Source organism: Miniopterus natalensis, chromosome 11 (assembly GCF_054644295.1).
Source record: "Miniopterus natalensis isolate mMinNat1 chromosome 11, mMinNat1.hap1, whole genome shotgun sequence".
Lineage (NCBI taxonomy): Eukaryota > Metazoa > Chordata > Mammalia > Chiroptera > Miniopteridae > Miniopterus > Miniopterus natalensis.
The window spans coordinates 70,808,857-70,835,534 of NC_142091.1; the positions used below are offsets into that span (position 1 = coordinate 70,808,857).

Here is a 26,678-nt window from a genome sequence, read left to right on the forward strand (position 1 = left end):
TCTGAAGAATGCAGTTCCTCAGAGACAAAGAGGCTGTGGCTTGGGTCATCCACCATCTCCAGGTTCTATACGCAGGCAGCCCATGGCCTGGTGGTCAGGTCTCCAGACCCAAAGCTCTCAGAGGCAACAGAAGAAAGTAAAAGGAAGCTCTCACTTCAGACAATGAACCCTTCCCACCCCTCTTCCCTTCTCCCCACAGCCTCCCCACCCCCTAACCTAAATAAAAAGATAGCAGACAACAATGCATGAGTGTGAGACACACACACACACTGCTTCCTTTCAGCCAAAGAGCCGCAAAATCCCTCCCTGGAAGGACAACCTGCGACACCAATCAAGGCCTGGTGGCCCAAGGTGATGGCTGGAATCGTGCGACTGGTAAAAATCCAGGGAAAGTTATTTCACCTTCAGCCCATTCTTAGGTGTCCAGTGAACTGGTTTTAGTTCTAAGAAATCCCCATTTCCACATGAGTGACTGTGGCTTCTGGGGCAGCTGGCTTAAGGAAGGATTTCCCAAGGCCGAGAAGACAGTGGTGGGGAGGGAGGCAGGAGGGCAAAGCCATCCAGGAGGGTCTGGGAAAGGGAATCCCTGCCCTTGGCTAATGGATCCTTGTCAGCTCCTCCACAACCTTGATCAGGTCATCTGCGGTGGCCTCTCGCTTCATCCCACTGCCATCGTCATACTGCAGAGAGGAGGAAAGATGTGAGGGCCAAGCGGGGGCTCTCCCTCCCCTGGGAATGGGGGTGCCATGGCAGGGAGGGTGGCACACCTCTCCTCAGAAGCCACACCTCTCCTTTGAGGTACAGGTCAGCGTCTCCTGACAGCAAAGCTGGCTCAGAGCTGCTGCCTAGGGGACATTTCTCTCCTCCAGGATGTTCCCCAGAGGCACCATCTCCAGGGAGCAATAACCCAAACTCCAGGACTGTGGGAACGTCTCTTCCCTGTGGGATTCTGGCCCTGCCCCGAAGTGCCCTCGTTGCTAAAATATAGGGGTTACATGGGTAAAGTTGCTAGTACAGTGCCAGGTGCCTGGTGAGTACCCATGAGCCGAGCCTCAGCTACATCTCCTCACCCTCAGCCTCTCATCTTCCAAAGCAGACGGAGAATACATAAAAGGGGCCACTGGTCTCCAGCAAGCGAGGAGGGGAGGCAACCAGAGTTCTGATGGCCTTCCGGTGTGACTGGCCCAGGGCTGAAGAGTGCACAGCTCACCTGAAGGTTTGCCACAACCTCCTGCATCTTGGGCCGGCTGATATCCAGGAAACTCTCAATCAAGTCTCCATCGATGAAGCCGGTGGCCGGTTCTGTCTTTCGCTCAGTATGAAAGGATCTCCAGGTGGACGGGTGAGTTAAGGAATGTGCAGTTACTTGGAAATACCCTTACTTTCAGTCATCCCCACCTCTGCTCAAGACCACAAGCTGAAGCAATCAGGATGAGAGTAGGAAACAGATTCAACTGAAAATCTCATTGATTTTTGGACAGTTTTAGAAAAGACATAAAATTATTACCTGCTCCAACAGTTCTCAGCAGAGCTGATCTTCAAAATAACATTTTTAACAGTACAGATCAGACTTTAGTGTAGAGCCTGGAGGTATGTGGATGTTCACAAGTGCTCCAGGTGAGTGAACTGCATGTGCATGGCTAGGAAGAACCACTCTTCCAAGTCTGGCTTCGGTCTTCACAGATGAAACTGAGGCTCAGTGAGACAAGAGGCATGCCCAAAGTCCTACACATCAGCCCACCTGTTCCCTCCCTGGCTACAGCTAGGCCACACTGCCTTGTAACAGCGGATCTCACAGCAGGAGCCCCTCCGACATCCTGCCTGGGGCAGGCCCTTCAAATCTCCCATAATAAACTAACTTCCACTAATTGAATCCAGGGTGTCCCTGGGGGTGGGGGTGGGGGTAGGGGCTGATCCTTGCCTTCTGGAGTTCTCAGCTTTACTTTCCTCAGCTCCAGCTAGCCTCTCTAGCGAGGATCCTCAGACACTACTGCACACAACAAAACCTCTGAAAAGATGTTCCTATGATGTCATCTAAAGTGACTGACATGCAACACCAGGAAGGCCAGAGGCAGGCACATTTCAGGGACATAAATGTACATTTCCAAGATGAACCAGTTGAAGCTGGGTAATAAGTATGTGGGGATTAATTATACTATTCTCTCTACTATTGTGTGTTTAAAGTTTTCTGTAAGTTAAAAAAAAAAGTCTGGTTCCCACTAGAACCTAGTTAGAACACTTCTTAGACAGCAGTTTCGAGAAGCAGCTTGGGGTCACACAGCTCTCCCTTTGCCAGGACATGCTGCCCAGCAGGGGACACCTCTGGGAAGGATATAAGGAGTGCTCAATCTTGCCCACACTTTTGATGACTTTATTGAGTCGATTCTGCATATCCAACAGGAGGTTGTACCAGCTCTCTGACAGTGAGGTCACCAGCCCTGAAGCAGCAAGGGGAACAATGAGCTGCAGAGGCTCAGGAGCCCACAGCGAGCGTTTTCCATCAAAGGCAGCAGGAGGAAGGGACAGCATGCCGCAGCCTCCTCTGCAAACACCCAGCTCCAAGCTCTTCCCTCAGAACAGCGAACTCAAGGAGGCTGTGTGGGAATGCACCCAGCAGGGGTGAGCCTTACCAATCATGCCGTTGACTGTGCCAAAGAGCACGGAGCCCTGCGTGGGTGTGGACGTCTCGCCCAGATTCTGCATAACCAGAGAGCCATGGCAGAAGACGTTGACGAATTCACCCAGGTGGAAGAGGCCGACCTCCTGAAGGTGCTGCCGCTCCTCATCAGTGGTGGCAGCGCTGAAAGGCAGTGTGACAAACTCACTACCCGAACCTCCTGCCCCACAGGGACCACGGGCAGTGTACACCATGTGCCAAGCTTCCCTGGTGATCCCACACACCCCTCAGCAGAGGAGCTGTCTGAAGAGGCTGATTTTTGTGGCCTTGATTCTCTCAGGAAAAAGATTCTGAAGAGGGGCACTGGGCTGAGAGGGGAGCCAGTGTCCTCACCCACCCGGGGCTCTGGCCCGCCCACCACTCCCACAGCTAATCACTCACCTATCCTTCTGACACACGAACAAGTTGAAGGCATTCTCAGCCCCCAGGAAATTGTCATCATCCAAGATTTCCACAGCACTCATCCAGTTGGGGTTAAAGTCCCGAGCAATCTTGAAACAAGCAAGGTGCAAACAAGAAAATAGTCAGCAGTGTGCATGGAATCCAGTTCTGGGGCTTGTCTCCTTTCAGCCAGAAACCAAGAGACTGCCCTGGGAAGATCCAGCCCTGGGTTTAACAACTGCCACTCTAAACATTCTCCCCCGATCTCTGGCCAACACAGCCCATTTGGTTGCAATTACCCAGAAATGGAGCCTGCCCAGAGTTCAAGATGGGGGTCTATAGAAATAATCGATGCAGAATGTACGATCCAGGGAAAACATTTCTGTCCCCACTGGGCCTGCCTGTCCCTCAACACCAGAGAAACACTGGCAGTGTCACAGCTTGAGCGAGAAGCCTGCCCCAGCCCCATTACCTCTTCAAAGTTTCCTTCCATGGGCTTGTAAGCGAGCAACAGCACGGAGCGCATGAGGTCGCCCACCAGGATGAAGTCGCCCTTGGTCTTAAGGTAGAGGGCCATGATGTTGTTGTAGTGGTTGCACTCAGTGCGAAGCTCCTTCTCTGTTGTCCACTCGTAAAGCCGCACCTGGGAAGGACATTGCGTTGCTCTCAACCCGAGGGGCCAGAATCCTCTCACAGTGACTGTCTTGCCCTGTCCTCAATCCTCCCTGTTACCAAGTGCACGTGGGCTATGAAACCGTCTGAGGGGCTTGCGTGAACACTTCAGTATTTACACTTATGAACTATGAAAACAGAGAGAGCACTTGAAACTAATATCACAAAGCTTTTTTTTATATAAAAGTGAGTGTGGCCCAGCCGGCGTGGCTCAGCGGTTGAGCATCGACCTAGGATCCAGGAGATTGCAGTTCAATTCCCAGTCAGGGCACATGCCCAGGTTGTGGCCTCAATCCCCAGTGTGGGGTGTGCAGGAGGCAGCCGATCAATGATTCTCTCATCATTGATGTTTTCCTCTCTCTCTGAAATCAATAAAGACATATTTTTAAAAAAGTGAGTGTGAAGACAAACACTAGGTCAACATTAATGCAAGTACTACCATGGAGATGACAAAAGATGGTTTCTTGTGACTGAAGTTTGGTGGGAGACCTACAGAATATCTCTAGAAAGAAGATCCATCTCCAATTTCCTGATCAGAAAGGAACAAGGTTGCCTCCCAAAAAACTGCGTTCTAAACCCTTCTCAAACGTGTTCATTCCTGGAACCTTTGATGTGAGTCCAATGAGTAGAGAAAATCAATGGGAAAGGCCAACAGAAACACTGTCACATAACAAAGGACTCTAAAGCTCTGGAGTCTGTGGCCACCCTTCTCATCCCAGCGGAACTCTTCAATCAGGTTTCCTTCCTTCCCCACCACTCAACCAAGAGATCTGGTCCAGGTCACCACAGACTTCCAACGTTGCTAAAGCCAATGGCCAATTCTAACTCTTATGTTACCTGACCTATGGGCAGCATGTGCAGTTTATCAACTCCCTCCTGATTTCACATGATCTCATCCAGAATGTTAGCTTTAATGCCACCTAATTACTGCCCTGCTGCTCTCTCCAGTCCACCTCTTGCCTGGATTCCATGCCTCCCTCATCCAGCTGCCTACCTGACATCTTCACTAAGATGACTACTGAAACTTGGCATGTTCCAAACCAAACCTCTGGTGTTGCCACTGTGACATAAGACATACATATTGTCTTTCTCCCAATTCCCTTGTGATTTCCTAAGTAAAATGGGTGATAGGAGCACCTTACACAAAGCCCCCAAATCCCTTGCAATTTCCTGGGTGTTAGGAGTCTTTTGTTCTAATAAGGCCACTCTTGGTGACTCCCAGATAGCTTCAGGATGGGGTGGTCACTAGGAAGACCAAGACATGATTAGAAGCTTGGAACTTTCAGACTTATCCATCCTCTGGGAAGGAAAGAAGGGTTGGGGACTGAGCATACCTACATGATGAAGTCTACATAACAATCCCTAAACTACGGAGTTCAAAGAGCTGTCAGGTTGGTGAACACACCCACGTACTGGGAAGGTGGCACACCCCAACTCCATGAGGACAGGAGCTCCCCACTCAGGACCCTTCTGGAGCAGGGACCACAGCTCTTACCCTTCTCAATCTCCACATGCAATAAGGATCTGATACTCCTGGGGGTTCACATAACCAAGTCTGATATCTGGTCCAACCCAAGCCTCCCAGCTCCCCAGCTCCACCCTCCACCCCCACTACTTTGTTATCCTTAAAACTGGACATACACACTGCCCCAGGAAACGTAAGGGTGGACAGTGGTGTGCAACCTGAGGTGTGACAGATAACAAGTGATATGGGCCTCACCGTGCTATTGATGCTGGCTAACAGCTTTCCGTTAAACTCCACCATAGAGTACACGGCCCCTTTCACTTCCTTTTCAGCCACAGTCTGTAGTTTTCCTGGGGAGGAAGAAAGATACGCTTGAGTCTCCTTTATGAGCCCATACTTTAATCAAAAGAAAATTCTGATTCCCCTTCTGGCTCTAACTCTTACCCCAAAACCACTCATCTGAAAGCAGGAAAGAGAGTCAGTGTATACTGAGGTTAACCACCACCAGAAGTATGAGCCCCAAGGTCATGTGCAATGATTCCAGACAGTGTCCAAGATCTACCCACCCTGAAACTCCAGATCTGTCTGTCAAGATGGAGACCAATTCCATCTTGGCTATCTGATCCAAGATTTCTCGGTTGAAAGCTAGTCTTTAGGACCAAATTGGGTAGTGGAGATGAGCAAAGATATAGAAATGAACACCAAGTTCTGAAGCTGGAAAGAAGTCCTAAGTGGCTGAGCAACCAGGATTCGTCACTCTTACTCTAACCACTAGTTTCTCTTACCCATCATTCACCTCTCCCCTTTTTCTGCCTTTCAAAGAGTAGAAAAGGAAGAAACGCATGCTAGATTATACGTGCCTCTGACCATCTACTCCAAAAAACCATTCAGAACATCATCAACGGCTTGAGAGGAGGGAATAGACTGTCTCATGCCACAATAATTAATGCAAGTTCTACTGCTGCTTAACTGAGGCTCTGAAACCTAAAACGGTCTACTTTCACAGAATTTCAAATCTCTCAAAAGCTGGAGACGGTGCCCACTTACCATCTGAATACTGAAACACCACAATACGACCCTGCTTGGGCTCCGCCTCTTCTGGGTACACCATGGCTGTGCCCACAATGAAGTACGTGTTGGGATCTTTGCCCAACTTGCAGGAGACCAGGCTGAGGGCATACTCGTTCTGCAGAAACTGGTGGGCATGAAGCACTAGAAGGAGAGTGGAGAGGGGTGACTGGCTGATGATCCCATGCGCATGTAATCCTGCACTTCTGAGGCTCACAGCTCGGCTCCAAGCAGAGTACAGGAGGGGACAGTGCCCTCACCTCCTGCTGTTCCTGTCTCCACAGACTCTCCCTCACCAGCCTATCCTGACCTAAGGAGGTCCCACCCCTCCTTCCTTCTCTTCCGAGAATGATCTATCACAGTGTCTACCAAATTCTGAAATACATCAGGACCCAGAACAGCCTAGTTTAGGGAGAACGTAGGTACAAAATGACAGAAAGCGCTCATCTGCACCTTCGAAGGTGTGCTGGTCAATGATCAGGAGGTTGTGCACCTCCACCTCTTCTCCGAAGGAGGTCTCGTGAGGGGCTGTGCTGCTGGAGAACAGCTTGCTGGAGCTGACGCTGCTGGACAGGGCCTGAGGACAGAAGGCACACTCATCACCCTCTAAAAGCAGAACGCGTGCCAGGAGCATCAGGGAGGTGGACAGACAGGATCAGGGAACAGAGACTGAGTCTGAACAAGGAAAACCCTGGAGGCTGGCAGCTCGAGTGGAGCCTGAAGAGCGGAGGGCTTCAGAGGACATGGGGACCAAGGATAAGGATCTAAACTCCATGTGACTCCATGTGGAATTGACACAGCAGCCCCAAACAGTGCAAGAATCTAAGAGTCGTTAAAGATCATTAAAACAGTGATGCCATGTCAACCAAGCAAAGCTAAGGAGGAACCAGGACACCTAAGAAAGTGACAGACTCCACCTCTCCCAATGGGAACAGCAGGGGAGCATGTCAAATAAAAAGAAAACTATAAAGACCTTCTACTGGGGATTGGTGAAGAAGTCCTATCACAGATGTCTGGGAGCAAGAAAAGCAGAGAACACCTGCAATGAGACAACCAGCTAATATCCCCATTGTGTGCAGCTCTAGAATGTCCAACTACTAGCAGTTACAGATGAGAAAACTGAAGTTTAGATTTGCCTGAGGACACACAGCCAGCAATAAACCTTGAAGCCAGTTCTGTTAGACTCCAAATCCCATGCTTTTGACTATATGCTACATGGTCCCCAATTATGTACACCATACAAAGTACCCAAACTGATGATGAGAGAAGAGGAATTACTCATCCTACAAAGCTACTGAGTAGCAAGATCACTGACGGCCACACATATCCCCAATTCTTCTCAACCCTCCAATGAGGGGGCCAAATCCCACTCCTGTTTTTATAAGTTTTATCGGAACCCAGCTATGCCCACCTGTTGTTCATGGCTGCTCTCCTAATGGCAGAGTTGAGTAGTGACTGAGACCATCAGCTTGCAAAGCCAAAAGTAAAAAGCTTGCCACCTGCTCTAATGCCATCTTTCCTTGTCCACCGCCCTCACCTGCGTGCTGGCACTGGGTCTCAGAGCAGTTGTGCCCCCACTCGTGTCCTGGACTTCAATACGGCTGGAGAGGACCCCGAAACACTGGGACACTTCCTGATAGCAGATCTTCCTGCCAAACAAGTACAGAACAACAGTGTCTCTCAGAAAAAGTCTGGAGCCTCTCCACTACCTCCCAGACCACCATCCCATGCCTCACCTGGGAGACTCATAGAGAGGAACGGTGCGAATGTGCAGCTTCTGGATCTCATCAATAGTGCCAATGGTGAGGGTGCTGTTGTTGGCCAGTGCCAGGCTGGAAAGAAGGGTCTAGGTTAAGAGGGAGTAGACCCAAAGGAGGAAAGGATTCTAGGAGGTAACTCCATAAAGGGAGGAAAACAAGGCAGAATTACACTAGCTTCCTCTAGGGCAGTGGTTCTCAACTTTGACCTTAGGCTAAAAACCAACTGGGGAGACTTCAAAATTCTGATGCCTGGTCCCACCCCAAGATTTTATTTCATTGGTCTGGGTGGGCCTGGTCTGAGATTTAACAGCTTTCAATTTAATGCTAATGTGAAGCATTAAAATCTGGAACAGAGATTTTCAATCACAACTCTCAAACTATCAAGAATCTGCTGGAGGGCTTGTTAAATCAGATTGCTCCCCGCAAAAATAACATTTCTAATGAGTCCCCAGGTAGGGCTATGACTGCTGTGACTTTGAGAGCTCCTGCTCTAGGGGCATACATAATGATCTCTACCATCAGGAGTTTGGTCATTTGAACCCCAAGAGGTTTTTTGAAAACACAGATTCTAGGGCCCAACCTTAGATCTGCCGAATCAGAATCTGAGGATTCAAAAGTATCTGTACTTTAAAATGTTTCCCAGGCATTTCTACAGATAGCCAGATTTGAGAACCTCTGCTCTACCCTTCCCAATTCAGCTTGTTACTGACTGTAACATGGGGAAAAGGCTGGAGGGGAGGGGTTTAAGCAGAACATCATGATGCCCCCAATCCATGACTCTTGCTGAAGAAAAAGAGGCTCACCTGTCAGGATAGCCGTCTGAGTTGAGGGGACACATGTAGTTCACTTCCTTGAGGTTGACATTGGAGAACACTAATTTGTGGTTGCTGCTGTAGATAACAGTGGGGCGGTCAGAGCAAGCAAAGACATTGGTGGTAGAAAGAGAACGGAAAGTCCTCAGTACCGTGGGCTGGGTGCCCAGAGTCACCTTCTTGCGGTCGCTCAACAGGCCTACAGAATGGCATCCGAAAAAAGAAGAAAGGAAACAGGACAAAGAGCTGGGTTGTGAAGGTTCAAAAGCAGCACCTTCAGGCCAAGAACGCTGCAGTCCCAATCCTCCTGGTATTCCAAAGAGCCCCTCACTCGAAAAGTGTCGTTCTCACCTGTCTCAATGTTGAGCCCAAAGTAGAAAAGTGCCCCATCTCCCAAGGCACAAAGGAGGTAGTGGCTACTCTCAAAGGTGGTCATCAGGATGGAACGAGGAATGATCTCTGTGGGAAAGGGGTACATTAAGTTTCTGTTCCACATTCTGACTCTAAACCCAACCCACATCCTTAAAAGATCCGTACCTCCACCCAGCATCTCTTTGTGCAGCAACTCAAAAGAGGGAAGCTTCAAGATCCGGGCTGAGATGTCTGTCCAGAGGCCAATGGCACAAAGAGGGGACAGCCCATTGCTGTCCCCTAAGGGGGTGATGTCCAAGCAGGCCACTTCGTGTTCCATCTCTGTGTGGCTGAACAAAGAGGAATATGGCAAAGGAAAGAAGCCAAGGATGAAAGAAGTCCCAGAGAACAAGGAAGGGGAAAAGTACAGACAGATAAGTACCCACCTGATCTGTCGGAGTTCCTGAGGATGGATCTGCAGGTAGTAGAGGGCCCTTCCCACAGCTACCACCACCTGACTGCTGTTGCAGGAGGCCACACTGATGTTCTTGCCCTGAGGCTCCTTCCATTCACTGACTAGAGCTTTGGGTTCTTGGGAGACCAACCTCACGGATGCAGAAGTGATCTAGAGAAAGAAAAGCAATGTCTACGAGTACCTGTAGGGACCTATGAAGAAATGGGAAAGTGCTAACAGGTGCTCTAGAAGAGCCCTAAGAATAAGCTACATAAGTCCTCTTCTGCCATATATATTTTTTCCAAAATCCTGCAATAATTACAATATTACTTTTAGTTGAGGCCCTGAAGAAGACTGACTTAAGACAGTCTACACCTTGCATACCTAAAACCAGAAAAAAAGGCCTGCTTTATTCTGATTAAGGTTTGGGTAACTCAAACCACATCCTATGGAAAGGAATCAGTAGTATAAGACACTGTGACTACCAGTCTAGCAGTTTTTATCAACCCAAAAATGAGACCTCTAAAATATCTAAGTAGTTTTTTAATGCAAATTATAACATACCAACTTTAATAACATATATGTTAAAAGTAAAAGTGATACATTTGGAAATAGCATACATTATTAATTCCACAAATAATAATCCAAAAAATTCTTGGTAATAAAATTATTAGCTATTCATACTGAACACAGTATCATATGCCACAGCAAAGTGAGATCAGAGTCATGAGATACTATAGGTGTCTACTCATGAAACCATATTTTATGATGACTGCTGAAACTTTTAAAAATATATATATATGCAATCAAAAGACATAGAGTAGCTTAATAGATAAGAAAACAAGAACCAAATATATGCTGTCTACAAGAGACCCACCTCAGAACAAGACACAGGCTGGAAAAACAAAAAAAAACCTTCTGGAGGACTTTAAAGGAGAGATCATCAGCAATACAGCCATAGTAGGGGATTTTAACACCCCACTGACTTTACTGGACAGACCTTCCAGACAAAAAAATCAACAAGAAAACAGTGACTCTAAATGACACAATAGATCAGATGGATTTAATTGACATTTACAGAACATTCCACTCCAAAGCTGCAGAATAGACATTCTCCTCAAGTGCACATGGGACATTCTCAAAGATAGACCACATGTTAGGACACAAAACAAGTCTCTACAAGTTCAAGAAGATTGAAATCATATAAAGCATCTTCTCGGACATTTACACCATGGAATACTATGCAGCTATAAACACGAAGGATCCTTTACCCTTTAAGATAGCATAGTGGGGCCTGGAGAGTATTATGCTAAGTGAAATAAGCCGGTCAGAGAAAGACAAATGTCACATGATCTTACTCATATGTGGAATCTAATGAACATAATAAGCTGATGAACAAAACAGATCCAGAGACACAGAAGCATGGAACAGACAGATGAATCTCAGAGGGAAGGTGGAGGTGGGTGGGGAGAGATTAATGTAAGAATTTATATGCATATATGCATAACCCATAGACAATTGTGGGGTGAAGGCCTGGGAGCAGGGGTACAGGGTGGACGGAGATCAATGGGGGGAAAAGGGGGGACATCTGTAATACTTTCAACAATAAAGATAAATTTAAAATATATATGTATATATTTATGTAAAACAATAAAGAACTTAGAGCTGAAAAGAACAAGCACTTTTAGAATAATCTTGTTATTTTCATTTTGCAAATATCTACAAAATTTAAAACTTACCAGAGTCATAATGCTGATAATACATCCCAATATGATGTTCAATATTCTTACCATCTCATGGGCAACCCATCGGCCAAGACCAAAGTCTTAATGACACATCTTGACCCCTTTCAAAAACGAATACTCAGCATTCATAGGCATATAAATGGAAAGTAGACTTTTTTTAAAAAATATATCTTTATTGATTTCAGGGAGAGGGAGAGAGAGATAGAAACATCAATGATAGAGAGCCATTGATTGGCTGCCTCCTGCACACCCCCGACTGGGGATTGAGCCCACAACCCGGGCATGTGCCCTGACAGGGAATCAAATCGCGATCTCTTGGATCCTAGGTCAACGCTCAACTGCTGAGCCACACCCGGCCAGGCAAGAAGATAGACTTTTAAGCCAGACAGATCTGAAGCTTACTACATACTAATTTCATGACCTTGGGCAAGGGAAGTAAACTCTCAAGCTCATAGCCATCATCTGTAAGATAATAGGAATGACCATCTTAGACAGCCGAGTGAAAAACAAGTATGATGTTCCTGGCACGCAGCAGGCACCTAATAGTTATCATTTATCTCTGTTGCGCCTGTCAGCGCCATCATAAACAGTAACACAGAAATGTATTTATAGGAGCTAGCAATAATGCATTCTTTAAGAAGGTAATACTAACAAGTGATCTACCATTATTCTTTGGGAATTAGAAAGGCTTGAAAAATATTATGTTAAATATGTAATGATGTGACACTCCTAATGTTTTTTTAATATCCACATTCTTTACTGTGTACAAATCATTAAAATTATTTAAAATTCTTTAGTAAAGGCAACAAAATTGTATTGACATGTTTTATAAATTTATTTCATCACTGAAATAAAATAAAAAGCAGGTTGATGACATTGTTATATATAGACTCATCTTGCCTATCAAAATTGAGTTTATATTTAAGGGAGAAAACCCTTAGTAATAGACATGTAAGCTGTGCCAGTCTTCAGGACACTAGTTAGAAAATACTGACAAAGCAAGTCCACTGTTTGTGGACTGAGTGTGGGCCCCTCCCACACTCAGTCCACAAACAGTCAGAACCTTCCCTCCAGTTTTTATCAAATCCACCACTGCCTATGGGCTAAAAGGAATACCAAATGGATAAAAAGATGGAAAGAGTTCAACAATGCTCAGTCACCCAAGTGCTGCATTCGCCACTGGCAAGCACCGACTCTGGCCAGAATGGAGAGCAGTTCACAAGGTGAGCTGGGTGTGGGACCAAAGAGCATCAGAGCCACTGCAAACATAAAAGGATGGCTGGGGCGTGGGAGGGTGCTCAGTATCAGGCTCTAAGGATAACATGTGCCAAAAGGCCACCTGACTCACACATTGCAGAAAGGTTTAAAGTAAGAACCCGAAAAGCATTAGAGCTCTGGTTCTAACAATTAGCATGCTGCCAATACTCATATATGGAGGGTAGCATTTTGACGAATTGTTTTTCATCTTTGCACTTTTCTCTATTTTTCTTATTTAGTAAGTATGTATTAATACTGTAATGAGGAGGAAAATGTGTGTCTCAGAAGACAGGATAGAACTAGTGCTAAAACAGTACCCCCAAATATATATATTATAATCCCAGTCTATAAAAGAAAACATGAATAAACAATATACATACATTGGCAAGGAAACAAAGCTAAAAGCAACAAGTCCAAAGAATTGTTAAATTGTTATCTGAGTAGTGGGTTATCTATTAAGTAATTTAATTTTTTTCTAGCCCTTTAACATTATTTTTAGAGCTATAAAAATAGACTTTTAAAATTTGGCGGTGTTCTGTACTGCACTTTAGGTCAAATTCAAGGGCATGAGGCCTGCCCCCTTCTCAGTTGTTACCTGAATAAGTTGCTGATGAGCCACATTGCCACAGAAGAAAGTCTGCTGATCATCCACGAAACCCATCAGTTCGGTTTCTTCCACCTCCTCTCCGTTCAACATGAGAACTCTGCATCAGAAAGAAGGCCTAAGTCAGCCGGACCAGCTCCCCCCTCACAACCTTCACATGAGCTGGCACCAGACTCATCTTACCTTGTCTGGCCCACAAAAGAAAGCACCAAAGTGTCATCAGTCTCCCGGTTAGGATCAGACCGCAGTGGCCATAGGCCTGGAACAAAGATCCAGGATTTAGATGCATAGCACACACCAACACATCTAAGGAAGGGCCAGCCCAACCCCACAGGAAGAGTGGGAAATTTGGAGTCAGTCCTAAGTTGAAACACACACTGTGTTCCCTCCTGGCATTAAGACTCCAAAGAAGTCAGATATTCTAAAAACTATTTTGAACCTGATATTTTAGTTTTCATTTGATTTCATTTCATATATTTGCATGACTCAAATTTATTTTTAAAACATGTAACACAGAAGTCTCACTCCTATATCTCTTCCTCCAACCCATCCTTCCAATAAGTCATCAAGAATAGTTTCTAGTTTGTCCTTCCAATTTATTTTTTATTTAATTATATTTGTTGGGGTAACACTGGTTAATAATTAATTTTTTTAACTTAAGGAAATAGGTAAACACTGTACTTCAAGCAAATACAAATATAAAACAACCTATTACACACTGTTCTGCACCTTGCTTTCTCACTTACTATATGCCTTAGCCCTTAGCAGAACTGAACAGTTGTTTTTTGTTTTTGACACATGCACAGTATTTAATCGTATGGCTGTATCAGCTTATTAGTAAGGCCACTGCTGGACACTTTTTCAGTGGGTTTTGCTATAATATACAATGCCACAAGGAATAATCTTACATTTATGTCATTTTCTACATATGAAGGTCCGTGGGGTACATGCCCAGAATTGGGGTGGCAGGTGAATCACTAAATGCAGCTGTAGTTTTGGTAGACATTGCCAATGAGCACAATTATTTCCTCACAGCCTCATCAACATAATGTGTTGTCAAATTTTTCAATTTTGATCATCTGGTAAAGAATATCGCTATTTAATCTTGATTTGTATTTCTCTTAATACAAAGTGAGGCCTGTTACCTGCCCATTCACGTCCTTTGCCAAACTGGGGACAAGAAATATGGTAATCTTTCTAGAAATATACATATATATATTTTTTAGTATATCTTTATTGATTTCAGAGAGAGGAAGGGAGAGGGAGAGACAGAAACATCAACGATGAGAGAGTCACTGATCAGCTGCCTCCTGCATGTCCCCTACTGGGGATTGAGCCCGCAACCTGGGCATATGCCCTGACCAGGACTGGAACTGCAATCTCCTGGGCCATAGGTCGATGCTCAACTGCTTAGTCATGGCCGGATGGGCTAGAAATATTTTTTAAAAATTAGGGAGAGTGGGCCTTTGGCTAGAAGATGACATGTTTTTGACTAGTTTGCCATTTTGTCTAACATTACAGTGTTTTATTTTTATGTTGTTGAATTAATCAATCTTTCTTTTTGGCTTCTGTACTTTGAGTCATACTTTACAAGACCTTCCCCACTCCAAAATTAGAAAGGAATTCACCAACTTTCTCTTTTAGCTTTTGTATGGTTTCATTTTTTACATTAACTTCTTGATCCATTTAGATTCTAGCAAGGAAGACATTGTGCAGTATGGGTCCCATCTTTTCCCAAGTAACTGTTATCCTAATACAATTTATTAAAAAGAATCACCTTTATCTCACTGAATTGAGATACCACCACTATACACAATAAATTCCAACAATAATTGTGCTATTTCTGGACTTTTGAGTCTGCCCATGGGACTCTGCCTGTTTGTGCACCAAAACTATACTTTTAGTTACTTAAGTTTAATAGCATGTTTTAATATCTGGTAAGGCTAGTCCCATCTCACTGCTCTTACGTTTTCCTGCCTTTTCTTATTTCTTCCTTTTCTCATTTAGACCCTGACTTGTCTACATCAAAGAAAAAAACCTACTGATGTTTTTATTGATATACATTATATATAAAAAGTCAGAGAGAGAGAATAGCTTTGTAACGATTTATAAGACCTTAGTATGTCTTTTTCATTTGCTAAATCTACTCGTTTAATCCTTCAAGAGTACTTAAAAGTTTTCCATGTATAAATTTTGCACAAGTCTTGTTAAACTAATTCCTTTGTATTTTATCTTTTTGCTGCTATTGCAAACTGCCTCTTTCCCTCTACTACACCTTCTAATTGTTTTTAAAGGAAAGACTGATTTCAGTACATTAATTTTATATCCTGCCACCTTAATGAATAGTCTAGTGTTTCAGTTGATTCTCTTGGGTTTTATAGTTATATGATCCCTTCCTTTCTAATTCATAAACTTCTATTTCTTTTCTGTTTCCATTCTGTTGTTTTATATTGAGTTAATTTACTTTAGATATACCTCCTATACACAACTTTAAACTAGTTTTGCTTTACGATTCAATCTGATCTTCTTTTCCTTGTAATAGGTGAATTCGCCCACTGATGTTTACTGACATGGTATGAGGTACCTGATATGAGATACAGATACTCATACATGTTTGATATCGGTTCTGTCATATTATTTTAGGTTATGTTTACTGTTTATATACTGCAAAAGTCTTCCATTCTGTAGTTTTCCTTTGATCATTTGATTATATCAGTTCTCCTAGAATTGAGGAAGATTTGTATTTTTGTTCTAGAAGTTACTTATACCCTTCTATGATATCCTCAGTCCCCACTTCCTTTAGGGATTCTATCAGTTCCCTATAAACCACATTAAGTTTAACTTGTAACCTTTTCCTCCCCATTCCTCTATTTCATTATCTAATTTTGGCCAACAGTATTCTTTCAGTTAATTTTTATACTTTTAAGTATGTTTAACCTTCTAACACTTCATTGTTATCAGGACTTTCTTTCTTCTTCATTTGATCTACTTTCCTCTGTGTCCCACCCAAGTGCATTCACGACATGTAACAAGGACAAAAGCCAAGGTCATCCCAATAAGATCTGTATCCTACATCCACCAAAGGCTACCTTTGATGCCTGGTAAGTCAATGCTGGCATGCTCGTGGATTCCAATTCCATTCCGGATGATCCGCAAGGAACCTTCTTTGAAAGCACCAGAGCAAGTGACCAGCTGCAAGGAGAGAAAAGGTTTCTAAATAACCTGCTCCAGAGCCTGGGGCCATCAGACCGATGCCCAGAAAGTAAATTAGCTATCCCAAAATCTAAGGACCCTTATTGGGGAGCTAGGTCTGAAGACGCAGACTCAGCAGAAGTTCATCTCCAAAGTCTCTCAAATATACCGAGCAAACAGGATGTCCTAGACCAAAAGGCAAAAAGCTCCTAGCAAGCTTACTTCTCCTAGCAAGCTTGCTTCCACCCTTGGAATCTAGGTTACTAGAAAGATCACAGGACCTGGAGTCAGACACACCTGCTATTTACTAGTTATGTGGCCTTGGACAAGTTACTTAATCTCTCTCAGCCCTGGAAGTTTCTTCACTTCTGAAATGGCCAAGAATCCCTATCTACCAGGATGCTCGTGCAACTGTAATGTATATAAAGTGCCTGACAGACCGAGATAGGCACTCAATAAATAGTAGTTATCCTTCTACCATTAGGATTAGTGAGTGAGGCTCTTAAAAGTTATCTTCAGCACACGTTCCCCATTCTAGATAGGCAAACCTAGAGGGACACAGTCTCAGTGGGCACACCAACTATCCATTTCCAGGATGACTCCCTTACCTGTCCCTGCCCCTGCCTCTCCAGGTCCACCACGCACATGTCCACAATGGGTCCTAAATTGGTAAAGGTTTCCATGGCCACTACATAGGAGCCTTGTTCATTGCTGTCGACATTAAGCTAAGAAAAAAACAATGTTAGTCCTGCAACATTCCTAACAGACCCACCCCCAAAAGAGATGGTCTTCATCCAAAAGAAATCCTCAGTCCTACTAGAGCTGCCCTTCTTGTACTCCACTGGAGGTTTATACAAGGGGACAGTTGACTAAGGAACATGGTTGTCCTTCAGGCAACCCACTAACCAGCCAGGGATTTCTAATGAGGCAGTTTAGAAATATCTGCATGCATTTTTCTACAGAGGAGGTCCAAAATTTTCATATTCTAAAGGGGATCCAGTACAACAGACTATGACCTTTGTTTTATTTTTTTCCACTGATTTTTAGAGAGAGTGGAAGGGGGGGAGGGGGAGCAAAGGGGTGGGAGGAAGGAGGGGCAGAGAGAGAGAAAAAAAGCATCTGTGTGAGAGACCCCATTGACTGGTTGCCCCCCGCCCCTGCTCAACCTGGGCCAGGAAAGAACCTATAACCCTTCAGTGCCTAAGCCAATGCTCTACCACTGAGCAACACCGGCCAGGGCAAGACTATGACCTTTTGAAGGCAGAAGCTGGGGCTTGCTCATCATTGTCCACAGCACCCAGCACCTTGCCTGGCACATTTGCTAAAGAAACCCTTAGGGCAAAGAGCTAGTCAGGGTAGGATGTTAAGTCAACCAAGTAGAAAGCTGAACTGCAGGGATATGAATGAACTGAAGAAATTCTGAGAGGCACTAAACACAGGAGAAACCTGATGAAGCAGCAGTGAAGCCACTGAGAAAGTGAGAAAGAAGAAAGTCTTCTCACCTTCACGAGCTGGGAGTCACCAAGGCGAGACCCAACAAACACAACGCCATTATCCAGGTATGTCAAGCACTCAGCAATAGAAGTCTAGGAGAAAGTCAACAGCATGGACACGAAAGGCATCAGAATGGACTCCTTGTGGGATCCAGACCCCAACCTACCCACTCTCAGACCTGTGCTCAGAAAACGCACAACTTGCAGCCATGACGCCTGAAACAATTCTCCGTTTCAAATCCCAGGTCAACTAAACAATGTTCCTAAATCTCTCCATTTATCACATCCCTACAGTCAGAAAAATCTATAATTTATCTCGAAGGTGACTGCTCCAAATGATCACTTTAATCCCAACTTTGGTCTCCTCAAAACAATTAGGAACTTTTAAAACTCTGCATAATTCTTAAAACTTTTTTGGGAATCTCCTCCCAGAATTTAATATCAGCATTAGATTAATTTTTAATTCTTTGGTTCCTTTCTGTTTGTTTCTTTTTATGTTTGTGGTAGTGCCTGGCTGCCTGGGAGTTTCTCCAACATCGAACTCATTCAAAAACAGATTTCAACAGCAGGACTGATCATTTACTGTAGTGTGGGACCACACACTAGGTCCCCTAGGAGAATGCAGCAGAGTAGGAACAAGCCCTACCTCTCCGAGGAGTTCCACACGGAGATCCTTCAGGGTGACAGTACCGTCCATCTGTTCCTCCTTCTCCAAAAGCAGCATGAAGAGCCGTCCCTCCATGTCCCCCAGAAGATAACGGGAACCATTGGGGTCCACCCGATTGTGACATACAATCGTGCTTTGCTGCCAAGAGGGAAGACACAGTTTTTAAGAGATTAAGCATCTTCCACAACCAGAGAGCAAACCACTCCCTTTACAAAACTCAGCCATTGCATGTGTGTGATCTAAAATGGAGGTGTTTAATAGAAGAAAAAAAAGAAAATGGAGGCGTTTTTATTTTGAGGACAATTTTCTGAGGGGTTCAACAGACCTAAAATGTTTAATTACATAGTATTGTACTGGAAAACAGAAGAAACAGAAAGCAGCCGTAATTATTCACTGGACTACAAATGCTACCATAGATTTTGTTAATTTATCCTCACTACCACTAATCACTTCCTAGCACTAATGCTACCATAGATTTTGTTATTTATCCTCAAGGCTTAATTTTTATGACTTGAACTTTTAAAGTTTGAAATTTTTATGACTAATTTTTAAAAGTCTAGCCCTAGCCGGTTTTGCTCAGTGGTCAGAACATCGGCCTGAGGACTGAAGGGTCCAGGTTCAATTCTGGCCAAGGGCTCGTACCTTGGTTGCAGGCTCGATCCCCGGCCTCAGTTGGAGCATGTGCGGGAGCCAACCAATCGACTGTCTCTCACATTGATCTTTCTTTCCCTGTCTCTCCCTCTCCCTTCCACTCTCTCTAAAAAATCAATGGAAAAAATATCCTCAGGCGAAGATTAACAAAATAAATAAATAAATAAGTCTATATAATTTATCGTTATAGTACTTTACATGATATGAGGCCTGAAAACACTCATATGAATGTGCAAAATTTTTCCCATCTTAAAGTTGCCCCAGTCAATCAATGGAAAGGGTAAACCTATTTTATTATTTCTCTCTCCAGTTCTCTCTTGCTCTTTTTAAGCAAAACCAGGCCAATCTCTTTGTATTCCCAATGGTGAACACAATATCTATGTAGTTAGTGGACAGCACAACAGACATCTGTGAACCTCCTTTTGACAAATAGGAAGAAAGAGAGGAGCAGGATAAGAGCAAGAGAAAAAAGGAAAAAAGACAGAAGGGGGAAAAATACAGGAAAGCTGCTCACCTTGATGATAGGAGGCGCAATCGCCAAGTACTTGTCACCATTGTGATAGGTAATTGATTCCTGCCCAATGATGATGGCCCCTCCAAAAGGCTCTGGGACTGCAGGAGAAAGGGCAGCATTAGAGCGCTCTGCACTTTGGACCTGCCAGACCCTGACACAGCAAGGGCACTGATCCAGTTATACAGGCAAAATTTAAGATAATCATTTTTAAAGACGTCTAAGTCCAAGGAACACGACAGCCTTTTCTGAGATTCCTGCCTTAGAAATTTCAGCTGGCATTACCTAACCCCAGTGATACTTTATTACCACTACTTGTGTTGTGAGCTCCTAGGGTAGGGTCTTTTTGGTGTTCTTTCACACGCTTTCCTCTCCTGTGCTTGATCTTTCCTAACTAAAAGCTTGTTTTTCTCCTTGTTCTTTAGCTTAATCCCCCATTATCAGAGCCACCATTTAGAAGAGCCAATCTGCACTTAAGAGTTTTAATCTACTAGTTGAGACAAACAACATAGTGCTGGGGCAAGAGTACAGATAAGGTGCAAACAGGCCTGGAAAGCAGCCCAGGCTCTGTCAAGCAGGTACAGGCATGGGCAAGTCCTTCGGGCCCAGTTTCCTCATCTAGGAAATGAAGGAGTCAGATTAGATAAGCTCTATTGGTCCCTTCCAATTTTTTAAATGTTATGCTCAATACTAAAATAACAAGACTAATTTCCATATGTTACTCAGCAAATCAATTTCAGTGTCTTATAGTTAACCCCAAATAAAGGAAAAATATACTTTTGGAGGGCGGTGAAAAACAACAATCCCAAAGACAGAAATGGAAAAAGCGAAGGAAAGCACATTTAGAGAGAGGAGGCATAGGGAGTGCTGAACAACACACGTGCTTAAAAGCACTTGAGCACAGAAAGGAGGGGCACAGCAGGCGAGGAAGGAACAAGAATAGGGAACTGGCCCAGACCTGGGGCAGAGGGAAATTTCCTGAAACCCCCAACCAACCTGCAATCACCATGGAAGCTTCAGCTTCTACATTTTCCTGTTTCCAAGGGCCCTTATTGAACTCCTTCTCTCGAAGAGACACCTCATAGGTTTTCACATGCCGCCCCTGAGGGTCCTAGATGGGAAAAGGTAAAATGATTAGCCTTTAGGAAAGGAGAGGGACTCGAAGAGGGACAGGTGGCCACCACACAGCATCTGACAATCCTGTCACATCAGCATTCCCATCCCGTGCCTGGGTAGACTGTCGCTGAGGCCTATTGTTACCAACAGTTTAACCAACCAATAAACGCTTAAGAATTAGAAAAAAAATGAAATCGTCATGCTGTACTAACCACTATAAGATACAATGTAAATGTGTAGATTTGTGTGTGTGTGTGTGTGTGTGTGTGTGCACCTGCATATATATGTGTATGTGTGAATACAGAGAACGTATATATATATATATATATATATATATATATATATAGTCTACATTCCTTGGCCTCAAGGAACTTACAAAATAGCTAAAGAGAAAAACAAACATATTGAGAAGCTAAATACATCTAAGTTTTTAAAAACTTATATGATAAATTCTTAAAAGCATTTTGATGAGGTAATGGTAGGGAGACGACAAAATATTGCTCCTCTAAAGTTAGTCAAAGCCTCCAGTCCTGCCATTGTCAATACCACCTTCCTCTCCTGCTTCTGAATCATGGCTCACTTTGTCCTAGCTGTCAGTCATCCTTACGAGGTAAGAGCAGGCTTGGGGAGAAGGATGGCCTCAACAGAGGCCAGGCCAGGGTCTAAGAAGTTATGAAAGGAATTCAGTGATGTTTTTCAGGTCGGGGACCACACCTTAATCACTGTGACCATTCCTGAAACACTTAGCATAACTACCTTTCACATGGTAAATGTTGGTCAAATGGAATTTTTGACACAAAAACAGGCGATAAAGTAACTTTTTTTAAGAATAGATCTTTATTGATTTCAGAGAGAGGGAGAGAGAGAGATAGAAACATCAATGATGAGAGGGTCATCACTGATCGGCTGACTCCTTCATGTCCCTAACTGGGGATGGAGCCCACAACCCGGGCATGTGCCCTTACCGGGAATCAAACCATGATCTCCTGGATCCTAGGTTGATGCTCAACCATTAAGCCACGCGCAGCAGGTTGATAAAGTAATTTTTAATTGATGAAAACATTTTCCCATCAATGATTGGGGTAAGACTCAACTTCACACAAAATTCAATCTGGGATTCAGACTTGGGCCTCTTGAGACACATACAGAAACTAAAAGATTGTTCATACTGGCAGCCGTGAGGCTGCGAATAGGCAGTCAGAACCACCAACATCAACGTTTTAATGACCCGATATCTACAAAATTGAAGGAGGGAGAGAAATTCTAAAGTTTTTATTTCAGCTCTGATAGTTAATGCACTGTAAAAAAGAGAAAACAAAATTTCTGAAATAGTTTCAACCCCATTCAACTGAACTTTATTCCAACCAGCCTCAGAACTGTAACACTTCTAGAGACACTAAGAAATCTACAGTTATATACCAGTGTATTTCCAATACTTAACATAGTTATTAATGTTTCCATGCCCACACACAGTACAGGACTTGGACTGTTTCCTTCTGTCACTTATTCAATGACATGCTAGTGAAATGACCTCATGCTGTACGGCCCTTTGTTAAAAGGCTGAGATTTTACTGAGATACAGGCATGTTAATCTAGTGCTCTGCCACCCTGCCCCACCCCCCAATAGATCTGGCTCAGAGAACAGCTGCCCACGATCAGCTCTGCTGAAGTTTTAGGCACAGACTAAAATAGAAGTCAAGAGCCAGCAAGTCACCAGAAAGTGAGTGCTGAATAAAATGCCAACCTTTTCTTAGAAGACATAAATAAAGTATCTCCAAGACATTTTCCTATTTGTGTGTAAAGGCAAATTCCAGATCACTTCTCTACAGCTAAATTTTAATAATCCCCTAACATGCCAGTACTAAGACTAAGACAAAGTATAAACTGGGTCACCCTATAAAATCTCCAAGGCCCATAACCAGACTGTAATCTCAGGATTAAAACTTGCTACAAATCTCAGGAGCTTCTTGCCTCCACAGCAAGTATTACTGCGCTGAAGCCACAACTAATTAATTACATCATTCAAAACATCTCAGAACAAATACATTAAACTCTTCTGCCTACCCTACTACAAAATCCAAGCATTTCAAGTAGCGAAAATGAACTCCTACTAAGCCAAACCACGCAGCTTCTCCCTCTTTCTTCCCAATTCAGTACCTGGTAGACAAAACAGATGGTAGGTGCTTGGCAACCATATAGGAACTTGACGTCGATGACATGCAACTCCTCCAGGCGGATGTTAAAGGCCTTGAGCTCTTTATTGTCCCGGTCTAGTGGAATAACCTTGAAAAGACCATCATAGAGTCGCAGGCCAATCATCCGGCACTCGGGGTCAATGATGCCAATAATGCCAGTCTCTGAGGGACGGCCAATTCGGTCCTGAGAAGTAAAACTGGGGTTAGGGAAGAACCTCAACACACAGAGCAACAAAGGACGCCAGGCACTACTTTCCCAGGATGATTTTAGCAGCGGTGGTAAAACTGGCGGCATCTATGTGACATGCCAGGACCCCAAATGTCAGTGTATGTCTTTCTGTGAAACGCTGAACTCAATAAATTATTTACCCTTTCCCTTGGACTCTGAGGAAACTAAAGAAGTCCTTTTATCATAAAAGTGCAAACGAGTGTTTTCTCATTTCTCTTATCATATAGAGAGAGCTGCCCCAGCACTTCAATTTTTTTCATCAAATCATGACAGCCCTACCGGAGAAACTCCCATCAGCCAGAGGCAGTCACCTCACCTGGACATTGCCATGGGCTCGTGTGATGATGTCGATGCTCTCACCACTCTGCTTATACTCCAGGATGCAGGCATTGTACTTAGCGGTCAGGATAAACAGCAGGTCCTTGCTCTCCCCCTGGAAACCAACATTATGCTATCAAAAAAAGGTCTTTTTAAAACAGGAATTCCTGTCCAGTCTTTAACCATCATGCTTTAAGCAAGCTAAGTTCTGTAAGAACTTTTTTCTCCCAGAAGAGAAAATCCACAGTGAGTATATAACAGACATAAGCACATACTCTAAGGGTGTGGGCAAAAGGCCAGAACTGAAGCTGGTAAACATCTAGTCTTCATTTACATGATACCCCAACTCTCTGCTCTACATACAATGTCTTCATTTATTTCCATATCAAGCTGATCTCAATCATTTCATTCAAATTCTGAAAGATAAACATAATGACTCCTCTAATCTTTTTCAGGTATTTGAAGAGGGGGGGAAAAATGTGAATAACGATGAAGCTAAAATGGATCTACAATTTTACTTATTAACATAGACCCCCAAAATGTGAGTATTTTGTTTAAAGGGGTTATAGTTAAAATTCCAAACCCATTGCTTTCTTGTCAGATTCAGTTAAGATATAATGAAACAATGTGGTTTCTAGCTGAATGAAAAATTTGAATTATAATGACAATGTGACGATAATAGTTAACATAACAATGAATGCTTGCTATGTGCTAGGCCATGTTATTAAAGCATTTAATTTTCACAACAGCCCAGGGGATTGGATAGTTATCCTGGTTATCCTGGTTAGGAAATAAGGCTCTAAAAGGTTAAGTGACACCTGGCGTGGCTCAGCGTTTGGGGGTCAACCTAGGATCCAGGCGATCGGGGTTCGATTCCCAGTCAGGGCACATGCCCGGGTTGCTGGCTCAATCCCCAGTCTGGGGCGTGCAGGAGGCAGCCAGTCGATCAACGACTCTCTCATCATTGATGTTTCTATCTCTCTCTCTCTCCCTTTCCTTTCCTCTCTCTGATATCAATAAAGATATGTATAAAAAAATAAATAAAAGGTTAAGTGACACCCAAAGTTAGAATTAATAAGGAATGAAGCCAGGACTGCCCTACTCTAGGGCCAATGCTCTAAATCACCATGACGACCCACAGTATGGTGACCCACATTTCAAATTGCTTTAATTTCCCCTTGTTAAAGAAGTCAACCTGGTCAGGTTTACCCTAGTCAATCTCTCCCACTTCTAGGAAGCTTGTTCAAGAAGAATATAAATTAAAACCTGTCATTCAAAAGAAGTAGTTTCTCCCCCTGAGCCTCACTCCACCCATCCCAAGCAGTGATATACAACAACATAAAACCATCTTTGTGGCTGGGCCCAACCCAGAGCACTTACCTTGGGCCTGAAGAGCTCCATGACCGCGATCTTCCCATACATGCCCACCTCTTTAACGGGCCGAAGCCCCTCAGCAGTGACCACATAGATCTCTAATCTTGTGTTTTTGGCAATCAGCAGGTTCAAGTCTTCAGCTGAAGTAAAGTGTCCTGAAAGAACAGATCCTCTAACGTTTGAAGCCAGAGCAGTCTCTAAATAATCCAGAATTCATACACTTCTCCAGCTCCCTCCAGTCACTCACTTCTCACCAAACCCAGCACCTCAATGAGTGTCGCTTCATACATTCAGGAAAGCTACTTCTCTAATGAGACTAAGAAAATCAGACTAAGAAACCTGGACGGGGCTTAAGAGCAGCATGTCCTTCAACTGACAGTGACTGTGAAAACCCTCCAGATGGCTCTGCACCCTGTAATTTTCCTTTTCCTTTTCCTTTTGCAGGGAAACACTTATCCTCTAATTAAGGGATGCTGGAGAAAGTGTTCATTTCTATTCAGACCTTACCTAAATTTTCACAAAGCCTTTACCAAGCAGACCAGGTCAAATGAAGAACATTCTCAGAGCTTTATACTAAAACACTGTTTTGTCCATACCTCTTGCCCTCTCAGTAGTCTACCAATACCCTGACCCATACATACTCTTTCACTGCTTCCAACTCTTGACTATTGTTCTGTTTTGGAATCATAATATTTACAGAAAGTTTGAGGTCATCATTTTGCTGAAAACCTGGTTCAAGATTATTCTTCCTGGATTCTGGACATCTGTGCCCTTAATCTGTACAGTCAACAAGGCAAACCGAGCACTGGGTCGGGCGATTCTAACCCTCCTTTCCAGCAGCTCCCTCGTGTAAACAACAGCCCCAGGCAAAGAGGACTCCGGTCCCGCTCTGGGTGAGTGTGAGCATTCCTCGCATCCCTCCAACCACCACCCCCACCCCGCCCCAGGCTCTACCACAGGAAAATTCTGATCCAAATATCGCCACCACCACCGCCCCTTCCCCTGATCACACGAGGCCAATCTCGGGGCCCAAGAAGCACCGCACTACCAACTCACACGTCGCTCTCTGTCCTACTGGGCCCGTCCCTGTCCTCGAGGCCGAGTGACCTCTCAGGACGAAAGGGGACCCTCGAACGCAGCTTTTAAGCCCAAAAACGGGCATGTGGAGACAGCTTCTTTGAAGTCGTGGACTAGGAGCAGTTTCTCGGCCGCCGGCGCCTTCCATGCGCGGGCCCGGGCCCGCCCGGCCGCCCCCAGGGTCGCGGGCCTCCCCTAGGCCTCGGTGCCCCCCTGATCCCGCCCTCGCCGGGGTCTCTGGCCGTGGCAGCCTCACCGGTCACGCAGCCGTTCACGGCAGTGGGCTTCTGTGCCGTTACCACGTAGTTGTACGACATGTCGAGGGCTGGGGCAGCCTGCGGAGACTCGAGCGCAACGATAGAGAAATGGACACCAGCGAAGATACAGGGGGCCCTAACCGCGCGGCGAACTCCACGGCCGCTGCCTCCGCCCCGCCGACACGTTGCAGCCCAGAGCGGCCCGGGCGCGGGGCATCACGGGACGGCCTCAGCTGGCCTCTTGGAGGACTCACTGCGCTCTGGGCGGCCAACCAAAGGAGGCCCCGCCCCGAAGGCCCCGCCCCGTCGCTTACCACCGGCGCCCGCAGTGCCCGGATGAGGGCGCCGGCCG

At 44.6% G+C, this 26,678-nt stretch overlaps 1 protein-coding gene across 2 annotated transcripts; it reads right to left on the reverse strand.

Moving 5' to 3' along the window:
• On the reverse strand, positions 1-26,499 carry DDB1 (damage specific DNA binding protein 1). 2 transcript variants are annotated; one of them, XM_016200488.2, is made up of 27 exons: positions 26,326-26,498; positions 24,999-25,147; positions 23,617-23,733; positions 23,034-23,255; positions 20,757-20,871; positions 19,764-19,861; positions 18,578-18,736; positions 17,941-18,024; positions 17,047-17,163; positions 16,336-16,438; positions 13,430-13,505; positions 13,238-13,346; positions 9,633-9,811; positions 9,373-9,536; positions 9,187-9,294; positions 8,827-9,034; positions 8,000-8,095; positions 7,801-7,912; positions 6,717-6,840; positions 6,243-6,407; positions 5,451-5,545; positions 3,531-3,701; positions 3,059-3,168; positions 2,631-2,800; positions 2,336-2,438; positions 1,211-1,334; positions 1-680 (listed from the first exon to the last, which is right to left on the reverse strand). In XM_016200488.2, exons 1-27 carry the CDS (start codon positions 26,384-26,386, stop codon positions 597-599), a joined length of 3,423 nt encoding a protein of 1,140 aa, XP_016055974.1. In that variant the 5' UTR covers positions 26,387-26,498; the 3' UTR covers positions 1-596. The 2 variants fall into 2 exon arrangements, with proteins under 2 accessions (XP_016055974.1, XP_016055975.1); XM_016200489.2 differs by lacking the exons at positions 17,047-17,163; positions 17,941-18,024 and having other exon boundaries at positions 26,326-26,499.
• Positions 26,500-26,678: the final 179 nt, after the last annotated feature.